We start from the raw sequence: 21,027 nt of genomic DNA, 5'->3' as shown, positions 1-21,027 counted from the left end.
TGATCCTGACTTCTCTGATCCTCCTCTTCTTTCACTGTCCCCAGTCCATCTGCTGATAGAGCTCTAGGAGATACGCTGTACATGTTCAGTTTGTGTATTGCTAGAGAGTTTTTTTTTTTCTTTTCTTTTGGAGGGTGCATGTGATCAGTACAGGGCCAATTAGCACTGTCCAGACAAAGGATCAGGGGTTTTGTAGCCTCGTAGGACAGTCGGGAGAATGAAAACTCAAGTGATAACCAGTGCTCAGCTGGACACTGATGGAAGTCACAAGACTGCTCTAACTGCTGGTGAGAAAAGGTATTTAGCAGTTTCTATTTACTAAAGTAATTGCATTTCCATGTTTTGTGTAGTGTTGGAGACCAGATATAGTGAATGCAGGGCCTGGGTTCAGTAACACTTTAGGTGTGCAGTGCTTAGCTTTGACTGTTATGGTGTGAAGACTTAGAATATTCATTAGGTTTTTACTGCATGCTGTTTCCCCACTGGGGAGATTTTATTTGAATCCTCTGTCAGGTTTCAATGTCTGTGTGTCTCTATTATTTTCTTTCCCTTCCTGGTAACTGGATCTAGGACAGAAAGTGAAGGGAAAATCTTCCCAAGGCGAGAGCCTAATATTTTTTAGCCGGAGTTTGCATTTAAGTATGTGGATTTTCCATGATAGCAGTCACCAGGGCAAATCTCCCTAACGGGTGGGTGGGGGAGGGTTATTCTTTTCCTGTCCACTCTATACTAAACTAAAAAAAAAAGAAGTTTAGCTTTCCATTTATACTTTAGGGGACAGTTTGGGTGTACTAAGCCTTCATTGTATTTCATGGCCGGTTCATACTGGAATGTGCACGTTCATGTGCGGTTCCTGGCATTCTGGTTTTACAGCCTATTCATGTGAATGGGCAGAACCGTGCAAAGAGTAGTGCAAGCACTACTTTTTCAAATTGTACGACACCAAACCACATGGTACTGCAGATGTGTTTGGGGTGCCATTAACAATTAGTGGCACACTCGTGTGTCTCTGAAAGGCTGCAGGTTCACATACGGTGTGCAAAACGTGCATGGAATACACCTTTCCTGCACCACGTTTCGGTATGAAAGGCCCTTAGTTTTCTCGAATAATATAGTTACATCTTTATTTGATGAGGAGCAGTCATGTACCTCCTGCTGTGTATTACAGGTAATGCTGTGCTTATAACCAGGGCAGTAACAATCTTGGACCTTGGTCAGATGGCTGTAATGTACTACAGTCTTGTGTGGATGGAGTCATTTTTCTACAACAGACCGTTGGAAAAAAGTAATTTGTTAACCTCAGACAATTAATACCCTTCATTAGTCACTGACCGGGCATCTCGTTGCTGGATTAAGGTTTTCCACTCTCTTGTTAAGTTCTGCCAAAGTTTGCATTTCAGTATTTTGGCACTTGGGGTGATGCCAAGAACGTGCGGCTCTGAGTGATGAGAACATGGTCTGTGTCACCATCTTCTGCTGTGTATCTTCTGTGCTCCACTCACAACATTCCTGATGATTTCTGGGATCACCTACAGTGCATACAGTTTATTTTGCCATTGCCCATAGCAGCCAGTCACATTACCTGTTTTCCCCTAGTAAATGGAAGCTGAAACCCAATTGATTGTTATTCCATTTGATGTTAGTTATGTTGGGAAAAAAAGACAATTTCACTCAGTTCAACTGATATACAAAGTGAATAGATAATTAATTTGAAAATTGGCATATACAAGACTCTAAACCTACAACTGATTTAGAGGAAGGCAAAAAACCCTTATAAAGCATGGTCCAATTTGCTTCAACAAGGGAAGAAATCCTCTCTGATCCCGTAACGCAATTAGCTATTCCCTGGATCAACAGTTTTTGTTTTTAATATAACATCACAATCTGCACTGGTTCAAAGAGATCGTAAGCTGCCAACACTAAATTCTCATGCAAAGAATTTGCAAGACATACAAATAAAAGTAGCACTAAAAGTGTAAAAACCAATGATATTACTGGCCTAGCTAAACATCAGTGAAGCCAGATGTGACAACACTTGCAATACAATAAAATAAAGTATAAAAGTGAAAACCCTGTGAAAGTGAAAAAATAATAATAAGTCCCAGTACCAAAGAACATTGAAAAATGTCAAAAAGTGTGATCATGAATCTTCAATTGCTAGATGATCAAAAGTTATCCATGTGAAACGTGTCACCCCACTCCGTGATCAATGGCGGCTTACCAGATATATTTGACCATCATGTTATAGAGTAGTCAAAATGGGTTCAAGAATGATCATAAAGCAACCGCTCCAGCCTTCTCCATGACCTCCAAATGTGGTTCAAATGGCGTTCACCCACTCCGTATAGAACGTCAATGCATGCTTTGTCAGGCATAAAAATGGCATGTGCATGAAATAGCTTCCCATAGTGTACAATCATTTAAAAGATTTATTAAGTCAAAGAAATGCACTTACATGCTTAAAAATCAAATACAGCACTGTATATCCAAAACAGATCCGCGTGTTCCCACTGCTAAAATGGCTGAGAGCGTGCACGTATGCGTGGTGATGTATGCCCAAGCTCCACCCAACGTGTTTATCACAATTGACGTCATCAAGGATCAGAGGCATACATCTGTCACCACACACTTATATAGGAAGATCACAGAGAGAGGACCGGCATTGATTGGCCACACTTAATCGACATTTGTTGCTATGACTATAAACAACCTAATCAGCTGAATGCAGATACACATAGCACTCCAATAGGAGGACAAAAACATTACACGGAGATCATAATAAATGATCTGATCCACACGGCCCCCTACCGGTGAATGTGCATAAACAATATATAGTCAAAGCAATGTACTATAAAACTGAGCTTCTAAGCCCCCTAAAGGTGAGCAATATAGCTCTAAGTTTAAAAATCTTTACAAAATAATGTAATAGATAAAGGGCTCATGCAACTACCTAGTGGTGAACAATTTTACTCCATGTAATATATATAAAACCCTAAAAAAGAAAAGAAGGGGCAAATAGGGCACTAAAATAGTGTAATGAAGAAGTTAAATCCCCTATAAAAAAAACAGCTGGTCGTCTCTCACTAGATCCAGGTGAGATGGTTAACAATAATGGTGGCAAAAACATGAAAATATACAAAATGATAAATAATAAATTAAAATTAAATTGTTAACACCTTGCCACCCGGCCTATAGCAGATTGATGGCCTCGTTGTGACTGGGCGTCATATGACGTCCTGTCAAAAGGAGCCGCGCAGCGGCGTGATCTGTCACCGGCTGTGTCCATGGGACACAGCCGATGACATATCACTACATCGGCCCATTGCCAGTGTCATGTGACCGCTTTGACCATTCACAGTAGATCACATGTCAATTGTATACAGTGGATGGCTTCCTGTCATGCCATCCATTGTATACAATTATATTGTTAGCTGTGACACTCACATGATACAGACAAGGCCAATTGCAGCCCATCTGTATCGTGATGAGCTTTGCCCAATCACAGCTAATCACAACAAAAGACTGATTGAATCAGTTTATCAGTAACAATGATTGCAAATATCAATGAAATATATTGGTATTAGCAATCATAATGTGTTAAAAAAAATCCTGATCACTTGCCCAGAGTAGTTAAATGTTACTATGGTAACATTTTATTGCTTTGGTCACAGTGTGTTGAAAAAAAATAAAATAAAAAATAATGTAATCAAAAAATAATCAAAATGTGAAAAAAAATATGTTTTTTTTACACACTGTCACCAGTCAGTTTCTCTGATCTCCGCCACACCAGTTATATGATAACACTGTACTGTACTGTACTGTACTTTACTGGTGACAATATGTGGGGAAGAAAAAAAAAGAAAATTGTTTTTTTTTTTTTTTTTTAAATTTCTACATTTTCCAAAAAAAAAATACCTTGAACTGTCTATTTTCCAAATATGGGTGACTTGGGGGGTATTTGTACTATCCTGGCGTTTTCGGGCCTTAAGAAATGAGATGGGCCATCAGTACATCACAACTGATTGTCAGATATATACCATGGTTTGTGGACTCTATAACTTTCTTACAGACTAAATAATATACACTAATTTGGGGTATTTTCACCAAAAAAATGTAGCAGAATACTTTTTGACCTAAATTTATGATGAAATATTATTTATTTGCTAAATTTTATAACAGAAAAATGCGTGGGTTTTTTTTCAAAAGTTTTTAAGGTTTTTTTTTTTTTGTTTTATTTAGCATAAAATAAAAAAATCAGTGGTGATTACCACCAAAAGAAAGCTCTATTTGTGTGGAAAAATATGATAAAAATTTCATATGGGTACAAGGTTGCATGACCACACAATTGTCATTCAAAGTGCGATAGCTCTGCAAGCTGAAAATTGGTCTGGGCAAGAAGGGGGTAAAAGTGCCCGGTATTGAAGTGGCTAATAAAGCAATTGATATCCCAATCGATGTTGAAACCATATGGTGCATAAGTCTTGAGGTCATAAAGCCACTTGACCTCAGAACAAGATATTTCTCTTTTAGCATTGCCACCCCTCCAATGGGAAATAAATGTATCTATGGCAGAAAAGACAGTTCCCTCCAGGATGTTTATTATGGAAAAGTCCATAATGTCTTGAAACACTATGCCACTTAAAACCCTTCCTGATATTCGCAATGTGTTCATTAAGACGAATATGAAGTGCCCTAGTGGTACACCCTATATATTGCTTCCCGCAAGGACAACTAAGCATACAGACTACATTTTTTGAATGACAAGTGATTAAAGGAATGAATTTCTTAAGTCCTCAACATTTGAGTTGAAATGAAAATTTAAAATTTTCTTATCCTTTAACACATTAATTTTACACATATTACACTTCCTACAGGGAAAAAAACCCTTATAATCATTAAAAAAGACCGGACGAATGGGAGGATCATAAATATTAGGGGCCACCTTCTTTCTTAATGACGGGACTCCCTCATTTTGCTGTTCAACACTGCACTATTTCAACTGATAATTGCATGGTCATGCAATGCTGTACCAAATGGAAATTTATGTACTTTTTTTCACACAAATAGAGCTTTCTTTTGGTGGTATTTATCACCTGTGTGCTTTTTATTTTTCGCACTATAAAGAAAAAAAAGGTAATGTTGAAGAAAAACTATTTTTTACTTTCGGCTATAAAAAATATATAGTAAACACAAAGTTAGTTATAAATTTAGGCCAAAATGGATTCTGCTACGTTTTTGATAAAATCCCAATAAGTATATATTGATTGCTTTGTGTGAAAGTTATAGCGTCTACAAACGATGGTATAGATACTGCAATTTACGCCATTTTTACAGCGCTGCACTAGTTTAACTGACAATTGCACAGTCATGCAATGTGGTACATAAATGAAATTTATGTCCTTTTTTTCACACAAATAGAGCTTTCTTTCTTTGGTATTTGATCACCTGTGCGCTTAATATTTTTGGCTCTATAAACAACAAATAAAAATGTTGAAAAAAACCCGATATTTTCTAATTTCTATCATAAAAATATCCAAAAAAACTCAAATTTTGGCCAAAATGTATTCTGCTACATGTTTTTGGTTAAAAAAAATCCCAACAAGTGTGTTTTGATTGCTTTGTGTGAAAGTTATAGCATGTACCAACTATGGTATAGATAATGGAATTTACACAGCTTTTACTTTCTGACTGCCCATCACATTTCTTTAGGTGCTAAAATACCAGGACAGTACAAACACCCCCAAATGACCCCTTTTTGGAAAGTAGACACCTTACGCTATCTGCAGAGAGGCATACTGAGTACATGGAAGATTTATTTTTTTTCCACAAGTTTTTGGAAAATGACAAAACCATTTTTTTTTTTTACACAAAGTTGTCATTTAAATTATATATTTCTCACTCAAGCCATGGGTATATGTGGAATTACACCCAAAAATACATTCTGCCACTTCTACCGAGTATGAGGATACCACATGTGTGAGACTTTTTGGGAGCCTAGCCACATACAGGAGCCTGAAATCCAATGGTCACTTTGAAAGCCTGAAGGTGTGTAACTTCTTCATTTCACTTCCTCACTACTTATCACAGTGTCGGAGGCCCTGAAATGCCAGGATAGCAACAACCCCCCCCCCCTCCCCCAAATGACCCCTTTTTAGAAAGTAGACACCCCAAGGAATTTAAAAAGAGGCATGGTGAGTATTTTTTAGATCTAATTTTTTTCTCACAAGGTTTTGAAATATAAAAAAAGAAAAGAAAAAGTATGTTTTTTTGTTTTCTTTCTTCATTTTCCAAAAACTTGTGGCAACAAACGAGATCTGCAAAATACTCACCATGCCTCTCAGCAAATATTTTGTGGTGTCTACTTTCCAAAAATGGGTCGTTTTGGGGGGGTGGGGGCATTTTATGCCCAGCATTAGAAGTTTATGCCACACATCACTCACTCTTCTAACCACCTGAAGATTAAGCCTTTTCTGACACTTTTTGTTCACATGAAAAACATCAGTATTTTTTGCTAGGAAATTATTTTGAACCCCCAAACATTATATATATTTTTTTTAAAGCAGACACCCTAGTGAGTAAAATGGTGGGTACTGCAATTTTTTATGTCACATAGTACTTGCGCAGCGATCTTTCAAACGCAAATTTAAAAAAAAAAAAACACTTTTTTTTTTACTTTTAATGCACAAAAACACAATATATTGGCCAATTATTTGGTATAAAAGATGATGGTATGCCGAGTAAATAGATACCAAACATGATATGCTTTAAAACTGCGCATGTCCCATGCAATGGCAACAAACTGCATACATTTTTAATATCCATAGGCAATGCTTTAAAAGCCTTTAGAAGCTACCATTTTTAGATTTACAGAGCTAGTGCTAGAATTACTACCCTTGATCTGACGTTCATGGCAATACCTCACATGCCTGATTCAACTGCTGTTTACATACTGGTACAGGGTCAACACTGCAAGGCGAGGGTGTTTTTTGTTTTGTTTTTTTTTGTTAAGTTATTTTGATTTTTTTTAAATTATTTTTACACTGTCCCGTTCATTTATTTATTTATTTTTTGATCACTTTTAATGCTATCACAGGGAATGCAAATATCCCCTATTAACTTCAATGGGCATTGTCATATATTCTTTTTTGAGAAATCTGGGGTCTATCAGACTCTAGATATCTCCTCTGCCCTTACATTATCTAATCTCACCAAGATCGGTGTGATCATATGCTTTCCCAGTATACAAATGGCACTGTTTATATCCTGGGAAAATGAAGTGATGAAATGCTCATAGCTTCTGATTTCTTAGACTATAGAGATGGTTGGCACTATTCTGGTCTCCAATAAGCTCTACGGTCAGCTGGCGGAAACACCGGCTGCATTCTCAGGTTCCCTTGATAGCACGGCACTGCCCAAGAAGGCCATAAAAGGCAGCGGGGGAGGCGGGGGGCGTCATCTCCCGCTGCTTCTAAAAGCAATCCTGCAGCTAATTTAGCCACTAGGATTGCTTTTGCATGAAAGCTGAAAAAAACTATACCAGGATAATGCCTGCAGCTGTAGGCATCATCCTGTTATAACCATTCAAAGTCCAGTGATGTACCATTACGCCGCTGTTCCTTGTTGGGTATATATGCTATGTTCTTCTTTTTTTTTTTTTTTTTTCTTGTATGCAGCCTGTGGGCTGAATGGAAAAAAAAGAAATAAATCTCTGCCAGAAAAAGTGTGTGGTATGTCCACCATTAGAATATACTGCCCTGCATCCACCCACTTTAATGGTGGTGTCCACCATTAGAAGCGGGTGGATGCAGGGCAGTATATTAGGTCACACAGGCCCACATGCGCCAATTCCAAGATTGTACAAATGTCTAAATAGTGGCACGCTTGAATAAAAATTGTCCATTTATAAGTGGTACCCCATATGGAAAAAGGATGACACCAAGTTCCAAACTATCTTGCCACTGCTCCCCATATAGTCTGGGCATCAGGGGGGCTCCACGTGACTATCTTTTCCCTTGTAAATCCAGAACTTATATGTATTGCCTGTTGCCCTCTCAAAGGTCTTATACATATTGACTCCATATCTGGCATGCTTGCTGGGGAGAAATTGTTTGAATGCAAGGTGACCAGAAAATTTAATGAGGGGCTCATCAGCGCAGATTTTTTGCTGGGGAGTATAGACATCTGCAAATTCTTGATTAAGGTGATTTACCAGGGGCCGAATTTTGTGGAGCTGGTCAAATTCAGGGTCACCCCGAGAACGACAGAGTGTATTGCTGTTGAAATTCATAAAATACATTATACTCTCATATCTATGCCTGGCCATGGTAGCAAAGAACATGGGCATATGATGAATCGGGTCTGTAGACCAATACAACCGCAATTAATTTTTTTTTAGTTACGCCCAAGTTTAGGGTTAGGTCCAAAAAACGTTAAATTTGGAAACCGTAATGGGTTTCCATGCGAATGGTCTGGCAAGGTTTGAATTTGGGTTGGAGGCGATAAATTGTTGTGCATATAAATTGCTTTGATCCACAATCGATGCATACAGATCTTCCATGAAAAACAGCTTAAAAAAAATCAAGGGGAGTAGTTAAATTTGCTGTTTCCACCTGAATTCTGGGATAGGCAGTGAATGGAGGAAGTACGCTGCAGAATTTGTGGGCTGCCAATCGGGAATTTAAAAGCACATCTGGGAGAATACTAGGGGCTCTACGGGCCTGTGTGCAAATTCTTTGTGGTTGCTGGACAATACTTGTGCTCGCCACCGCACCAGCTTGTACTGCACTTATGGGACTCGCCATGTCACCAAGTGATACTGCAGTGCTGGTATGTGAAAGACCAGGATGTGCTAGGGCGCTGGTGCTCACCGTTTCTCCAAAAAGTGGAGTGACACTAGTACTGCTGCACATGAGTCATCACAATTTACCATCAAGTGCTAGCAGAGATCAGGTCTGATTCTGCAAACACTGCGGTTTTGTGTGCAATGTATCAAGTGACAGTGACCTACTGACATTGCACTTGCTGGGGGAGAAAGGGGGGGGGGGTGTAGGTGTAGGGGCTAAACACAGGTGCTAGCAGGAGTTCTTTTTTTAGTTGGAATTTTTTTTTTTTTAATACTAATAATGACGGCGATCAGCGACTCATAGCTGGACTGTGGCGGGCATTCTGACACTGGGGGGAACTGACTGACACTGTACTAATGGCACTGGGCAGGAATGGGTTAACATGAGGGGCAATCAAAGGGTTAACTGTGTGATGGTAGTGTTTTACTAGGGGGCGGGGGGGTATGCTTTACTGTAAGCACACTGCTCTGGATGGCTTTGCTCAGCCATCCAGAGCAGTTTGCCCAAGCTGACAGGGAGGAGGGCTGCTGGCAAACAATGCAGCCCTCCTCCCTGTCGGTGATCTCCAGTAATCACCAGCTGGGACCACGATCGGTGGCGTGGGTAGGGCGGGTGATCCTGGGGCCGCCCTATAGCAGTATAGTAAATGTACTGTGGGCGGTCCTTAAGCAGTTAATAATCTGTTTGACCTTATAGCGTTGTGCAGAGAAAAAAGTATTAAGTGAGAGACCCAAAGAGCCAGGATCCACAGATGACTTGGGTCTCTCTATTAATAAAGAGTCCTTATCTCTTAGAGTGACTTCCGATATATATCTCTCTAGATCCACACTGTTATAACCCTTTTCTATAAATCTCGATTTGAGAAATGTAGCTTGATCCAAAAAATCCCGTGTGCATGTACAATTCCACTTTAAATGTAAAAATAGACTCTTGGGTACAGATGCCGTCCAAGAAGGATGGTGGCAGCTCCCCATCGGTATAAGGCTATTCCTATCAGTGGTTTTACAAAATGTGGAAGTAACAATGGTGTCATTCTCTATAGTGATTTTAAGATCAAGGAATGTCAGTTCTCTCTCTCAAAGATATACCCCTATCGTTTTCATTCAAGTGATTCACGTATAGGTTTAGTGAATTCAGATCCCCCACCCGAATCAAAATCATGTAATCAATATAGCGTCTCCACAATATGAGTTTCGGTCTCTTCTCTTTAGATATCATAACATTCTCCCACATAGCCATGAACAGGTTGGCCATACTGGGGGCAAATTTAGCCCCCATGGCTACAGCCTTATGTTGTAAATAATAAGATCCACCAAACCAAAAATAGTTATGGTTCATAGAAAATGAGTTAAATTCTGTGTATTTTGAAATATTTACAGGTTTTTTTTCCAGCTGAGCTTTCACACTTTCACGGCTCTTACTGTAAAGAAACCTTTCTGTATGTGGAGCTTAAACAACATTTCCTCCAGACCCAAAGAGTGATGTCACCCCTTGCCCTTTGCAATAACCTAAATAAATAAGGAAAAGTGTGAGATAGCAAAAAAAAAAACAAACATACATACTCAACCATATGGCTGCAGCATTGGTCTGATGCTGCAGCTGTCCCCCACCAGCTCTAAGACTGAGATCTGAGAGATTACATGACTGCTGATTGCTCAGTTCTCATTTTTCACTGAGCAGATAGTGGTGACTGGTTTTCTGCTCTGCCCTTCCAGTGTTCACTGGAGCTCTGGTCTGTGGAGGGGGCGAGAGCGGCTGGCTCAGGCTCTTGGTGTCACCCTGAGGGGCTGAGCCAGCTGTCTTTCAGGCATTTGGGTGGATCTCAACATTATTGTCTGAATCCTTGCAGAGCCTGGAGCAGCTCTGACGGCAGCTGGCAAAGCAATTCTAAAGTCAAAATAGTTTTTTTACCTTAATGTATTCTCTGTATTAAGGTAGAAAATACACCACTACCTATCCAACCCCCTCCCCCCATCCTTAAACTTTTACCTGACTCCTCTCACTCTGATCCAATGCTGTTCCAGTTGTAGCACTGCTCTCCCCTCTTTCTAGTTTCACAGGAGACACTGAGGGCATCTGGAGCCATAGGATTCTGCTGTTGTCTGGCAAATCCTGTGAGGGGGGAAAGGGCTTATTGGTGCTGTATGTGTGTATATGAATGCACACAGACTGAACTAGGAGCATGCGCACATGGGTTCCCCCATAGCACACGTCTGGCTAGTGGGGGCACTCAGAGGAAGGAGTGGACACTACCGGTGGGGGACCATCAAAGAGGAGGTAAGGGGCCGCTCTGCAATATTGTTGCACAGAGCAGCAGTAAATATAACATCTTTATTTTAAAGCAAACATAAATTGCGTTTAGTATTACTTTAAAGAGGAGCTTGGCACAAAAATAGCATTTTGCACCATTTCAATTCTCCCTCCTCCACAATGTAAAATAAAACAAAGACCTTTAAATATTTTAAAAAATATTATTATTACTACAGGTACTTATATAGCGCAATCAATTTACATAGTTACATAGTTATTCTGGCTGAATAAAGACAAAAGTACATCCAGTTCAACCATTAAAAAAAAAAAGTTCTAATCCTATACCCACAGTTGATCCAGAGGAAGGCAAAAAAACCCAGCAAAACATGACCCAATTTGCTCCTGCTGGGAAAAAAAATTCCTTCTTGATCCCCCGAGAGGCAATTGGATATTCCCTGGATCAACTTTACCTATAAATGTTAGTATCTAGTTATATTCTGTGTATCTAGGAAAGAATCCAGGCCTTTCTTGGAGCAATCCACTGAGCTGGCCAGAAACAACTCTTGAAGGAGTCTGTTCAACATTTTCACTGCTCTCACTGTGGAGAAACCTTTCCGTGTTTGGAGATTAAATTTTTTTTCCTCCAGACGTAAAGAGTGCCCTCTTGTCCTCTGTGATGACCTCAGAGTGAATAACTCTACACCGAGTTCACTATATGAACCACTGATGTATTTATACATGTTGATCATATCCCCCCTTAATCTCCTCTTCTCAAGAGAGAATAAATTCAGTTCCTCTAATCTTTCCTCATAGCTGATCTTCTCCATGCCTCGTATCAGTTTGGTTGTCCTTCTGTGTACTTTCTCCAGTTCAGCAGTGTTCTGGTGTTCAGCAGTGTTCAGCAGGTCTTACTAATGATTTGTACCGGGGTAATATGATATCTCTCTCTCTGGAGTCTATACCTCTTTTAATACAAGAGAGGATTTTGTTCGCTTTAAAAACGTCAGCTTGGCATTGCATGTCATTATTAAGCTTGTGATCTACCAGAACTCCCAGATCCTTCTCCACCATTGATTCCCCCAGTTGTACCCCCCCTAGTATGTATGATGCATGCATATTCTTAGCCCCCATGTGCATAACCTTACATTTATCAACATTAAACCTCATTTGCCACATAGTTGCCCAATTAAACAGTGCATTGAGGTCGGCTTGTAAATTGAAGACATCCTGTAAGGACATAATTCCACTGCACAGCTTGGTGTCATCTGCAAAGACTGAAATGGGATTTTTAATCTTTACTCATAGCTGAGCTCCTCCATGCCTCTTGTCAGTTTGGTTGCCCTTCTCTGTACTTTCTCCAGTTCCCCAATGTTCTTTTTGTGAATTGGTGCCCAAAACTGAACAGCGTATTCCAGATGAGGTCTTACTAAGGATTAGTACAGGGGTAATATGATATCTCTCTCTCTCTGGAGTCTATACCTCTTTTAATACAAGAGCGGAAAACGTGGTAAAAAGCACACGTATTTATGCACATTTGGCATTCATGTGTTCTATGCATCTCTCGGTAATGCTTTTTTTTAAATATTAGCCTGTAAATGCTCCTCTTCAAAAATGCCTGTGTGCGCATGGACACATAGGCTAACATTCAGGTGCATTTACAGGCTGAAAAAAGAAATGGCAAACTCCTGTAAAAGCAGTTTTTTGTTTTTCTGCTCTGTTTTCATGAGGTCTAAAGCAGGATACTGAACATAGAGTTCTAAGCTCATACGTGTGAGCAATACAACAGTGCAGGCTGTTTCTTTCTTCTATGCCCTTACCAGAGCTGAGTTTGGAGACTGCATCCTTAGTTTTCATATAGAATCCTCTGACAGGCCATGTAATGAGAGTAGTATGGAGTGGAGATCATAGCAGAAGTTAGTGATAAAGTAGGGTTGAAAGGTGAATATAAGTTTTCAGACATGCTAGCCCCATCACTCTTCCAAAATGAAAGCTGAACTCCTGGAAGATATAAAAACTCCAAATAATGTAGTTATGTATTATGTAATAAATTATTACATTTATTTTTTAAATGCAGCTAACATAAGTACCTGAAGTTTCTTATACTCTCCGGTACAGCAGAGCTTTTACTGGGAGGGAGGGGCAGGAATAGATAAGCTTGCAAATGTGCTGACAACATATATGCTGATAGTAGAGGAGTGGTGGAGAGGTGAACTGTTGAAGGGAGGTGGACTGTTGAAGGGAGGTGACTTAAAGTGGTTGTAAACCTCAGACATTATTATTATTATTATTATACAGGATTTATATAGCGCCAACAGTTTGCTCAGCGCTTTACAATATAAAGGGAGACCATACAGCAACAATACAGTTCAATACAAGAGGGATAGGAGGGCCCTGCTGACATGAAATATGAACGAAGCATATCCCTCTATAGTGTGCACTTGTCTCAGTTCGGAGCACTGTCATTTCTGTCTGCTGCCTTGAGTCACGACTGCTTCACACCACATGCAGTCTAGTGCATTTTTTTTCTGCATCAAAAATGCATGCACAGTGTTTTCCATGTATTCCAATAGCCCTAAGCTGCACCAGTGCGGTCAGTTTCCGGAGCCGAAAAAAAATAGAACGTGCTGCATTTTTTCTGCACAGAACTGTACTGAAACACGCAAAACGCATCAAAAATGCATCGGAAGGGAGTGTGGTGTGAACTGTAAGCAAAAATGCATCCAGAGTGCATTTTTGTGGTGTGAACTGGCCTTTCCTGTGTGCTGTGTGAAGGGGGTGTGTCTCTTCCCTCCAATCAGCTCTCAGAGCTCTCCTCATTCACGTAACTTCAGTTTTTTTCCCCCTGCATTTCAACGTTGAGAGATCCTGTGTAGATTTTGCACTTTGAATGAATGAGGGGACAAACGGCTCTAGTTAAACAGGCACAACTTTTGTAGGAGGATTTGTTTCATCATCATCATTTGTATCACCTGAGGCAGTCACTTCACTGGGTATATGTGAGGGTTTACAACCACTTTAATACTTTACAGCAGTAGAGTTAAGTCAGGTAACCAGACTCCAAAGCTGCTAAAATTAAAGTGTTACCTTGCCTCAAATTGTTTTTCAATGAAAATAACAAACATGTTATACACACCTGCTTTGTGCAGTGGTATCGATTCTCCTCTTCTCGGGTCCTCCGGCGGCTATCTCTGCTCCTCTTCTTTGTGTGTCTCCCATAGCAAGCTGTTTGCTGTGGGGACACACGCTGCGTGCACGCTCCCAACCTGTGTGTCTAGAGAGCTGCACTCCATAGACATACACAGTGGGACTTGTCCTCGCCCCCCCCACTTCCTACACTTGATTGACAGCAACAAAAGCCAATGGCTCCTGCTGCTGTTCGAGTCCCTGTGTGAAGAGGAAGCGAGGGAAGAAGAGATACAGCCGTGCACAGCACTGATCACTTCTCCCCTCTCTTCCCCTTCACACAGGGAAGGGGGAGCACAGACAAATAGAAAATGTTTTTTACCTTAATGCAAGCAATGCATTAAGGTAAAAAAACATGTTTAGGTTTAGTATCACTTTAAGGACTGGATGGATAGAGAGATACATTCTATGATAGTTAAAATAGCAACCTTAACTGTGAATTTGGCTCTTTGCATAGCTACCCTGTAACAGGTTCTCTTCAAGTGACTGTATACATGTACTGTATATTGCTGTGTGCAATGTGAAGGATCTTCTTCAGGGTAGAATGAGTCCACTAACAAAGAAATACCATCTTCTGTAGCCATCAGAATTTCCATCGAGAATCTTTACAAGCATCCTAAACAGAGCCCTCCACCCCTTTTTTCCCTCCTGAAATGAATGGATTAAAAGACGGCGTTCTGTTTTGACATAGCAACAATGGGCAGTATTCTGGAGATGCGGGGAGGGTGGGTGTATTTTGTCATCATTTTTCCAGGGTGCCCTTTGTAAGCGGGGTGATGTAGTTCTAAGCAGCTGGGTCATTAGAATGGATTGTTCAGTCTCCATGACCTTTCTGATGGCTGACAGTGACTCGGTGCCGCTGTTCATGAACTCGATGGGACTGACGTGACTTTTGGTGCCAGGACCTCACAAACCCTGTACATCCAGACTTCACATGCCAAAATCAATGTAAGATTCATTGGCCAAAGCAAACTAGAGCTATGCTATAGAGCCCAGACTTACCTAGTGCTTATCTGCATAATGAATATCAAAGCGGCTAAACTTCATGCACTTGATTACTTGAATTGATAACCATTTTACTATATCAAACCTTTTTGGTCTTTTTTTGGTCATTTCTAATTCTATGAGATGGTTAAAGTTCATGTGACAATTTTATTATGTGATGTTTTAGAATGTGTGGCCTATACTCCTATGCTTGTATATTTGGACATAATATTTTATCTTTATGAATATGTTTTACATTTATTCTCTAGCCCTGAAGAAGGGAGAGTGGTGTTGCCCCTGTAACATCTTGGATGTTTTATATGATTTATCCATTTGTAGCAATTCAAATTTTCTTGGACTTTTTCATCTGTTTTTGATCGGGTATCCTTTCTGTACTTCTAAGGTCGGGCCTCCTTTCTGTACTTCTATGGTTTGAGCTACTGTTCAGTGCCCATTGAGGGAAGCCTTGCTGTGTGGCCTCCACCTCACTAGAGCCCCTCAGCTTTTTTGGAGTTTTTCTTCATCTGACTGCAAGTGCAAGTTTGAAAGTTCCCAGTGCCTCTTTAAGTATGTTCTCAAATTCTCAACCTGTCACAATAAACAGAAACCAATTTAATAAAAAAAAAAAAGTTAATTAAGAGAGAGTATTTTCATAGTCTCCTTACTCCCCCACTATTCAGACATTGTAAGTTTGCAACAGATCACAAGGTGAGAAGCTGCAGCAGGGGCTGATCTGTGGCTGCCATTTGTAAATACATAACTGCACACAGCTGTGAGCTTCTTTTAGAATTTGTCAGAACTTGCAATGTATGGCAGAGGCTGGATCCTCATAATATTTCATGCACCCCTTTTGTTTTATGTCGAATGCCACGCTTCACAACCCTCCGCCCCCTATTATCCCCAGGAGCATCTGACTACACTGAGATACATGCTCATTGGTCACCCTTTATTTGTGCCGGACTTACAATTCTTATTTACCGTTATTTATGGAGTACTAAGTACCAATACGGAAAGTTCAGCTAATATAGCTTCTTCTGGGTAAATGCCATTTTCCACATCTGTCCTATACCCAAGAGTCATCTCTTTTCAATGTTGAAGTGACTCTAAAGCCAAAACTTTTTTGGTCATTGAGAATGTAAGTGTTAGATCCTCTGTCATTGTTTTTATTGCTATTTTACAATTGATATTTATTCTGTTTGTCCCAGTGATAATTATTACTAGCACAGAAAATGGTAAGAAATCAAAATTTTTATAGTTGTTACTGCAACAGGAGATGTGTGTAAATCATTCAGTGGGGACACCTGTTCTGGTGCAACTCTTAAGAGGCAATTTAAAGGAACTTTCACTTCTTGTTGTTCTGGTAGAAGGTAAACTTCCCTAAAAAGACATGTAAAATAAAAAAGATGAGAAAAATTTACAAGGGTTTTATTATCTCCTCTGCTGGAAGCTAAAAAGTTGGGGTTTAGATATACTTCAAAGGACACCTGTAACAAGAGAAATACGGGGCTGCCATTGCTGATCTCCATCTGAAAATGTTAGGTCCCTGGCTTTGTATACTGAACCACTAACCTTAAGCTCTAGTGCAGATCAGAATAGAGTGGATTCAGAGCTCCTAAACCGCATACTTCCAGGTTAGAGTCTTAAAGTATTGAAGTCACTGAATTGGTTCGACAACCGGGAAGTGACTATTTTCAGCGAGTGAGTTAGCATTGACAACCAGAACATGTTTCCTTTAATATGTAGCACACTATTGTTTTGTGCTACTGCCAGAGCTACTGTCTTTGAGATTTTGTCACTCGTGTATCACTGTCATGTAACTTTCAGCTATGGCAATTGTGTTATTGTCCCACTTTAAAGCTGAACTCCAGGCACAGAAAATTTATTTAAATTTATTCCTCGATGGCATGGCCACAAAGGATGTATATCCACTTTGTAAACCGAGGCATTATATTGTAAAAGTAGCAGTGACACCAGTACTGTGCTGCAGAGAGCAGAGCTGTGGGAATGACCTTACAGGCTCCACCTACTACAGGAAGGGGCGGGCACAAGACAAGTCGCCCTGCAGCGAGCAATTGACTGGTTTGGATTATAGGAAGCTCCTGCATAGAGGGAATGTTTACTGCACATATCTGGAAGAAATACAAAAAACACGCGAAGATTGAAGTTAGAAGGCACAAGACTTTTTTATTTATCCCAGAGTTTAGTATTAAGTCCATTCTTTATGGACAAGCTTTTCTTCAGATGTGAGATTTCTCCCTAGGATCACGAGTCCAGGAATTCAGCCACTATAATCTACTGCTGGCATACTATGAGTTAAGTCCAATGTGCATGACACTTGGTGGACTTTTTCTTTTTTACATCTGACAGTTTTACAGAGCATTGAGAGTACAGCTGATAGCTACACTGCCAGGGCTCTGACAGGAGAGACGCTGTTCTCTCATACAGCAGGCCTGTCTCCACCCCTTCCCTCCACTGTTCATTCACAGAAGCCTTTGTATTTTGTGAAAAAGTTCAAATCATCCAAAGCACTCAGTGATTGGGCAAGGGGAGTGGCAGGCCCAGCGGCTGCATGTGATGATGCAGTAGCTGAGACCAGAAGGTCATAGCGTACTTATGTTGCTGGCACTCAGTACGATCTGAAATAGTAAATTTAAAGAGATAAATCCACGAGGTGGCTAGCGCCTCATTGTACCTGATTCATAGTAATCCAGCACATTGTACAGTCACTGAAGTCCTGGAGTTCAGCTTTAATGGTGGAGTTGCAGTACAGAGTCAGTTGAGTGCCTGACTAGCTTTTTATATGTCCTGGGACTCCAGTGCTGAGATCTCTTCATGCACATTTCCTTAGGCTGTCTGTCTGCAATAGTCATTATCTTGTGTTGTTGGGCATTTTTCATTTGCTTAACATTATGGAGGGTATATCGGGAAAAGTGAAACTCATCCTTTTTCCAGTTGGGAAAACAATACACCATGGTGTCTGGAGGTCAGAGCCAGACTCGGTAGGGGAGTTCTCGAGAACTACTTGTAGTCAGTCGGTGACTCAGCTTGACCATTGCTGAAATATCAAGTTACGAAAATTCCCAGTACTCAGCAAAATAAACTTTACTAAACCCCATCTCTAATATTTTAATAAAAGGAGATGCTTTGGTCCGTAATTTGGCACATATTGTATATGTGTGTTCCTATACATTACAGTAAGACCATATTTTACCTTGACACTGGTTCATATGTCAGTGTTCCTGTAGATTACAGGAATATTATATCCTGCCTTGATATGGGAATATACAGTATGTGGGATTCTTGTAGATTATAGTTAGACAATGCTTTGCCCTGACATGGGCATTTGGCCACCTAATTGCATACAAAAAGGCCTCTGTTTTTATTCAACTAATAAAAACAAGTTTCATTTTAGGTCTTAGATGAATGAGTGCTGGGAAACAATTATATTTTGTATGTCGTTCATTGCTCTTTTGTTATGCACCTTCCTACTTGGCGGTAAATTGCCTGAGCACTAATCTTTTTTTGACTTCTAAAATTCAGTTTGAGATTTACAGAACTTTTAAAGTGATTCCACTTTTATTCCTTCTGAAACAACCCATAATTTTCCATCTGACTCGTAGAATGTACTGTGGACCTTCGTTTGTAAGCTGTGGATGACATATGTGCGGCATGTGCCAATGTATTGCTTTCCAATTATTTGTAATTATTGTTCATCATCCTAAAGGCCTTCTTTCTTCTTTTCCCTTTTAGGAGATCGCTCTTTGTTTGGATAATTCTTTATATTTCCTGTTGCCTGGATATTTCTCAGGGAGCAGCTGAAGGTAAATGGTTTGTTTGTTGAACTGTAAGCAATGTACAGATTTGGAAGAAGGGGGGTAATACGGTATACAGACCACCCCTTATACCGACACACAAACAACTGTTTGTCTGTTATATGTTGTGTTTTTTTTTTTTCTGCTGAATTGGCTAAGCTTTTATTCCCATGTTCCTGAATGCAGGAATTCTAGCATAGAAAAAAAATGGCAGCCACTAATTGCCGCAAACTGGAATCATCAAAGAAGCCAAATTAAAGGAGAGGATATAAATATGCTTTTCATGTAACTACAAAAAGGCCCATCTGATGGTTTGTGTGATTGTTGGGAATGCTGACATGGGAATAAGACAAGACAAGCAATTATCATGATAGAGAGAGGATCATTTTATAAGGAATAGCCTGTACACCAAGTATTTGGTAGAGACAGCACCTCTGGGTCACACTGCTCACCAATGTAAGAGGCTATATCTCTGGGTTTTTATTATAATACGCAGAATTGGATAAAGACTTTTGCGCTTAATGCTCACAGACTACATGCCCACCCTGAAAGCTCAGCCATTTTCTTTGTAGAAGAAATTGTCTCTTAGGTCAGTGCTGAATGCACCAAAATTAGATTTGCTCAATGCTGAGATCCGTGTCAGTGAGTATTGAACCTCCATCTACTAGAGAGTAGCATGTCACTCATTGTGCCTAGGAGCACTAAGTTCATTAACACCGAGAAATTTGGGCTGAAAACCATGATGAACAATGGTGGGCAAATTCATCAGGAATAGACTGTGCACCATGCATTGATGAAGTGGTGAACATGGTGAAGACAGAACCTCTGGGCCACGCTGCTCACCCATGTAAGAGGCTATACTGCTGTGCCTTTATTATGTTACCCAGAATTAGATGAAGGCTTCTGCACCCTGGTTGAAAAAGGCCACCTTACTCTATTATTATTATTATACAGGACTTGTATAGGGTCAACAGTTTGCTCAGCACTTTACAATACAAGGGAGACAATACAGCAGCGATACAGTTCAATACAACAGGGTTTGGAGGGCCCTGCTCCTTGGAGCTTACAGTCTAAGAGGGAGGGGCTGGTGATACAAAAGGTAATAACTGTGGGAGATGAACTGATAGGAGGAATAGAAGATTCCGTTATTAGCTGAAGGCAGGATAGGCTTCCCTGAAGAGAGCGCTTTTCAGAGATCGCACAAAAATTGTGCAGAGTAGGCGATAGTTGGATAGATTGGGGTAGAGAGTTCCAGAGGATGGGGGAGGCTCTGGAGAAGTCCTGGAGATGAGCATGGGAGGAGGAGACAAGGGAGCTAGAGAGCAGGAGTTCGTGGGAGGAGCGGACAGGATGGTTTGGGTGATATTTGGAGACACGATTGGTTATGTAATTTGGAACAGTTATAAATGGCTTTATATGTTGTTATTAATGTTTTGAATTTTATTCGTTGTGCAATGGGAAGCCAGTGGGGGGATTGGCAGAGAGGAATGGCAGATATGGAATGGTTAGTAAGGTGGATGAGTCTGGCTGCAGCATTCATGATAGACTGAAGATGGGATAGCCTGTGATTAGGTAGGCCATTGAGGAGGGAGTTACAATAGTCAAGATGAGAGATAACAAGGGAGTGAATAAGTTGCTTAGTGGTTTCAAAGTTTAAGAACAGGCATATCTTGGAGATGTTGTGGAGGTGACGTCTACAAGATTTGGATAGTGATTGAATTTGGGGCTGAAAGGACAGATGGGAGTCTAGGATTACACCTACTACTCTGGCATGAGGGGAGGGACTGATGGTTGTACTATTGATCTTGATGGAGAAGTCACGGGAGGGGGCACGGGCTGGAGGGAATAGTATGAGCTCTGTTTTGGAAAGATTTAATTTGAGGAAGTGGAGTGACATCTCTGCTGATATGTCACTTAAGTTAGTAATGCGAGAGGAGACTGAAGGGGCGAGGAGT

The 21,027-nt window shown here is 40.3% G+C and overlaps 1 protein-coding gene across 2 annotated transcripts in view; it reads left to right on the top strand.

The window, feature by feature from the left end:
• Positions 1-21,027, top strand: part of COL27A1 (collagen type XXVII alpha 1 chain) — a 592,361-nt gene that overhangs the window by 57,715 nt on the left and 513,619 nt on the right. For both annotated transcript variants that reach the window (XM_089692938.1, XM_089692937.1), the window contains exon 2: positions 19,011-19,081. In XM_089692938.1, coding sequence (XP_089549064.1) covers positions 19,011-19,081 — 71 coding nt within the window. The remainder of the gene's footprint in view (positions 1-19,010; positions 19,082-21,027) is intronic.

This window comes from Staurois parvus, unplaced genomic scaffold (genome assembly GCF_062004578.1).
Source record: "Staurois parvus isolate SC_StPar_1 unplaced genomic scaffold, SC_StPar_1.0 ptg000608l, whole genome shotgun sequence".
NCBI classification, from domain to species: domain Eukaryota; kingdom Metazoa; phylum Chordata; class Amphibia; order Anura; family Ranidae; genus Staurois; species Staurois parvus.
This window is presented reverse-complemented; position numbering and strand designations above follow the sequence as displayed.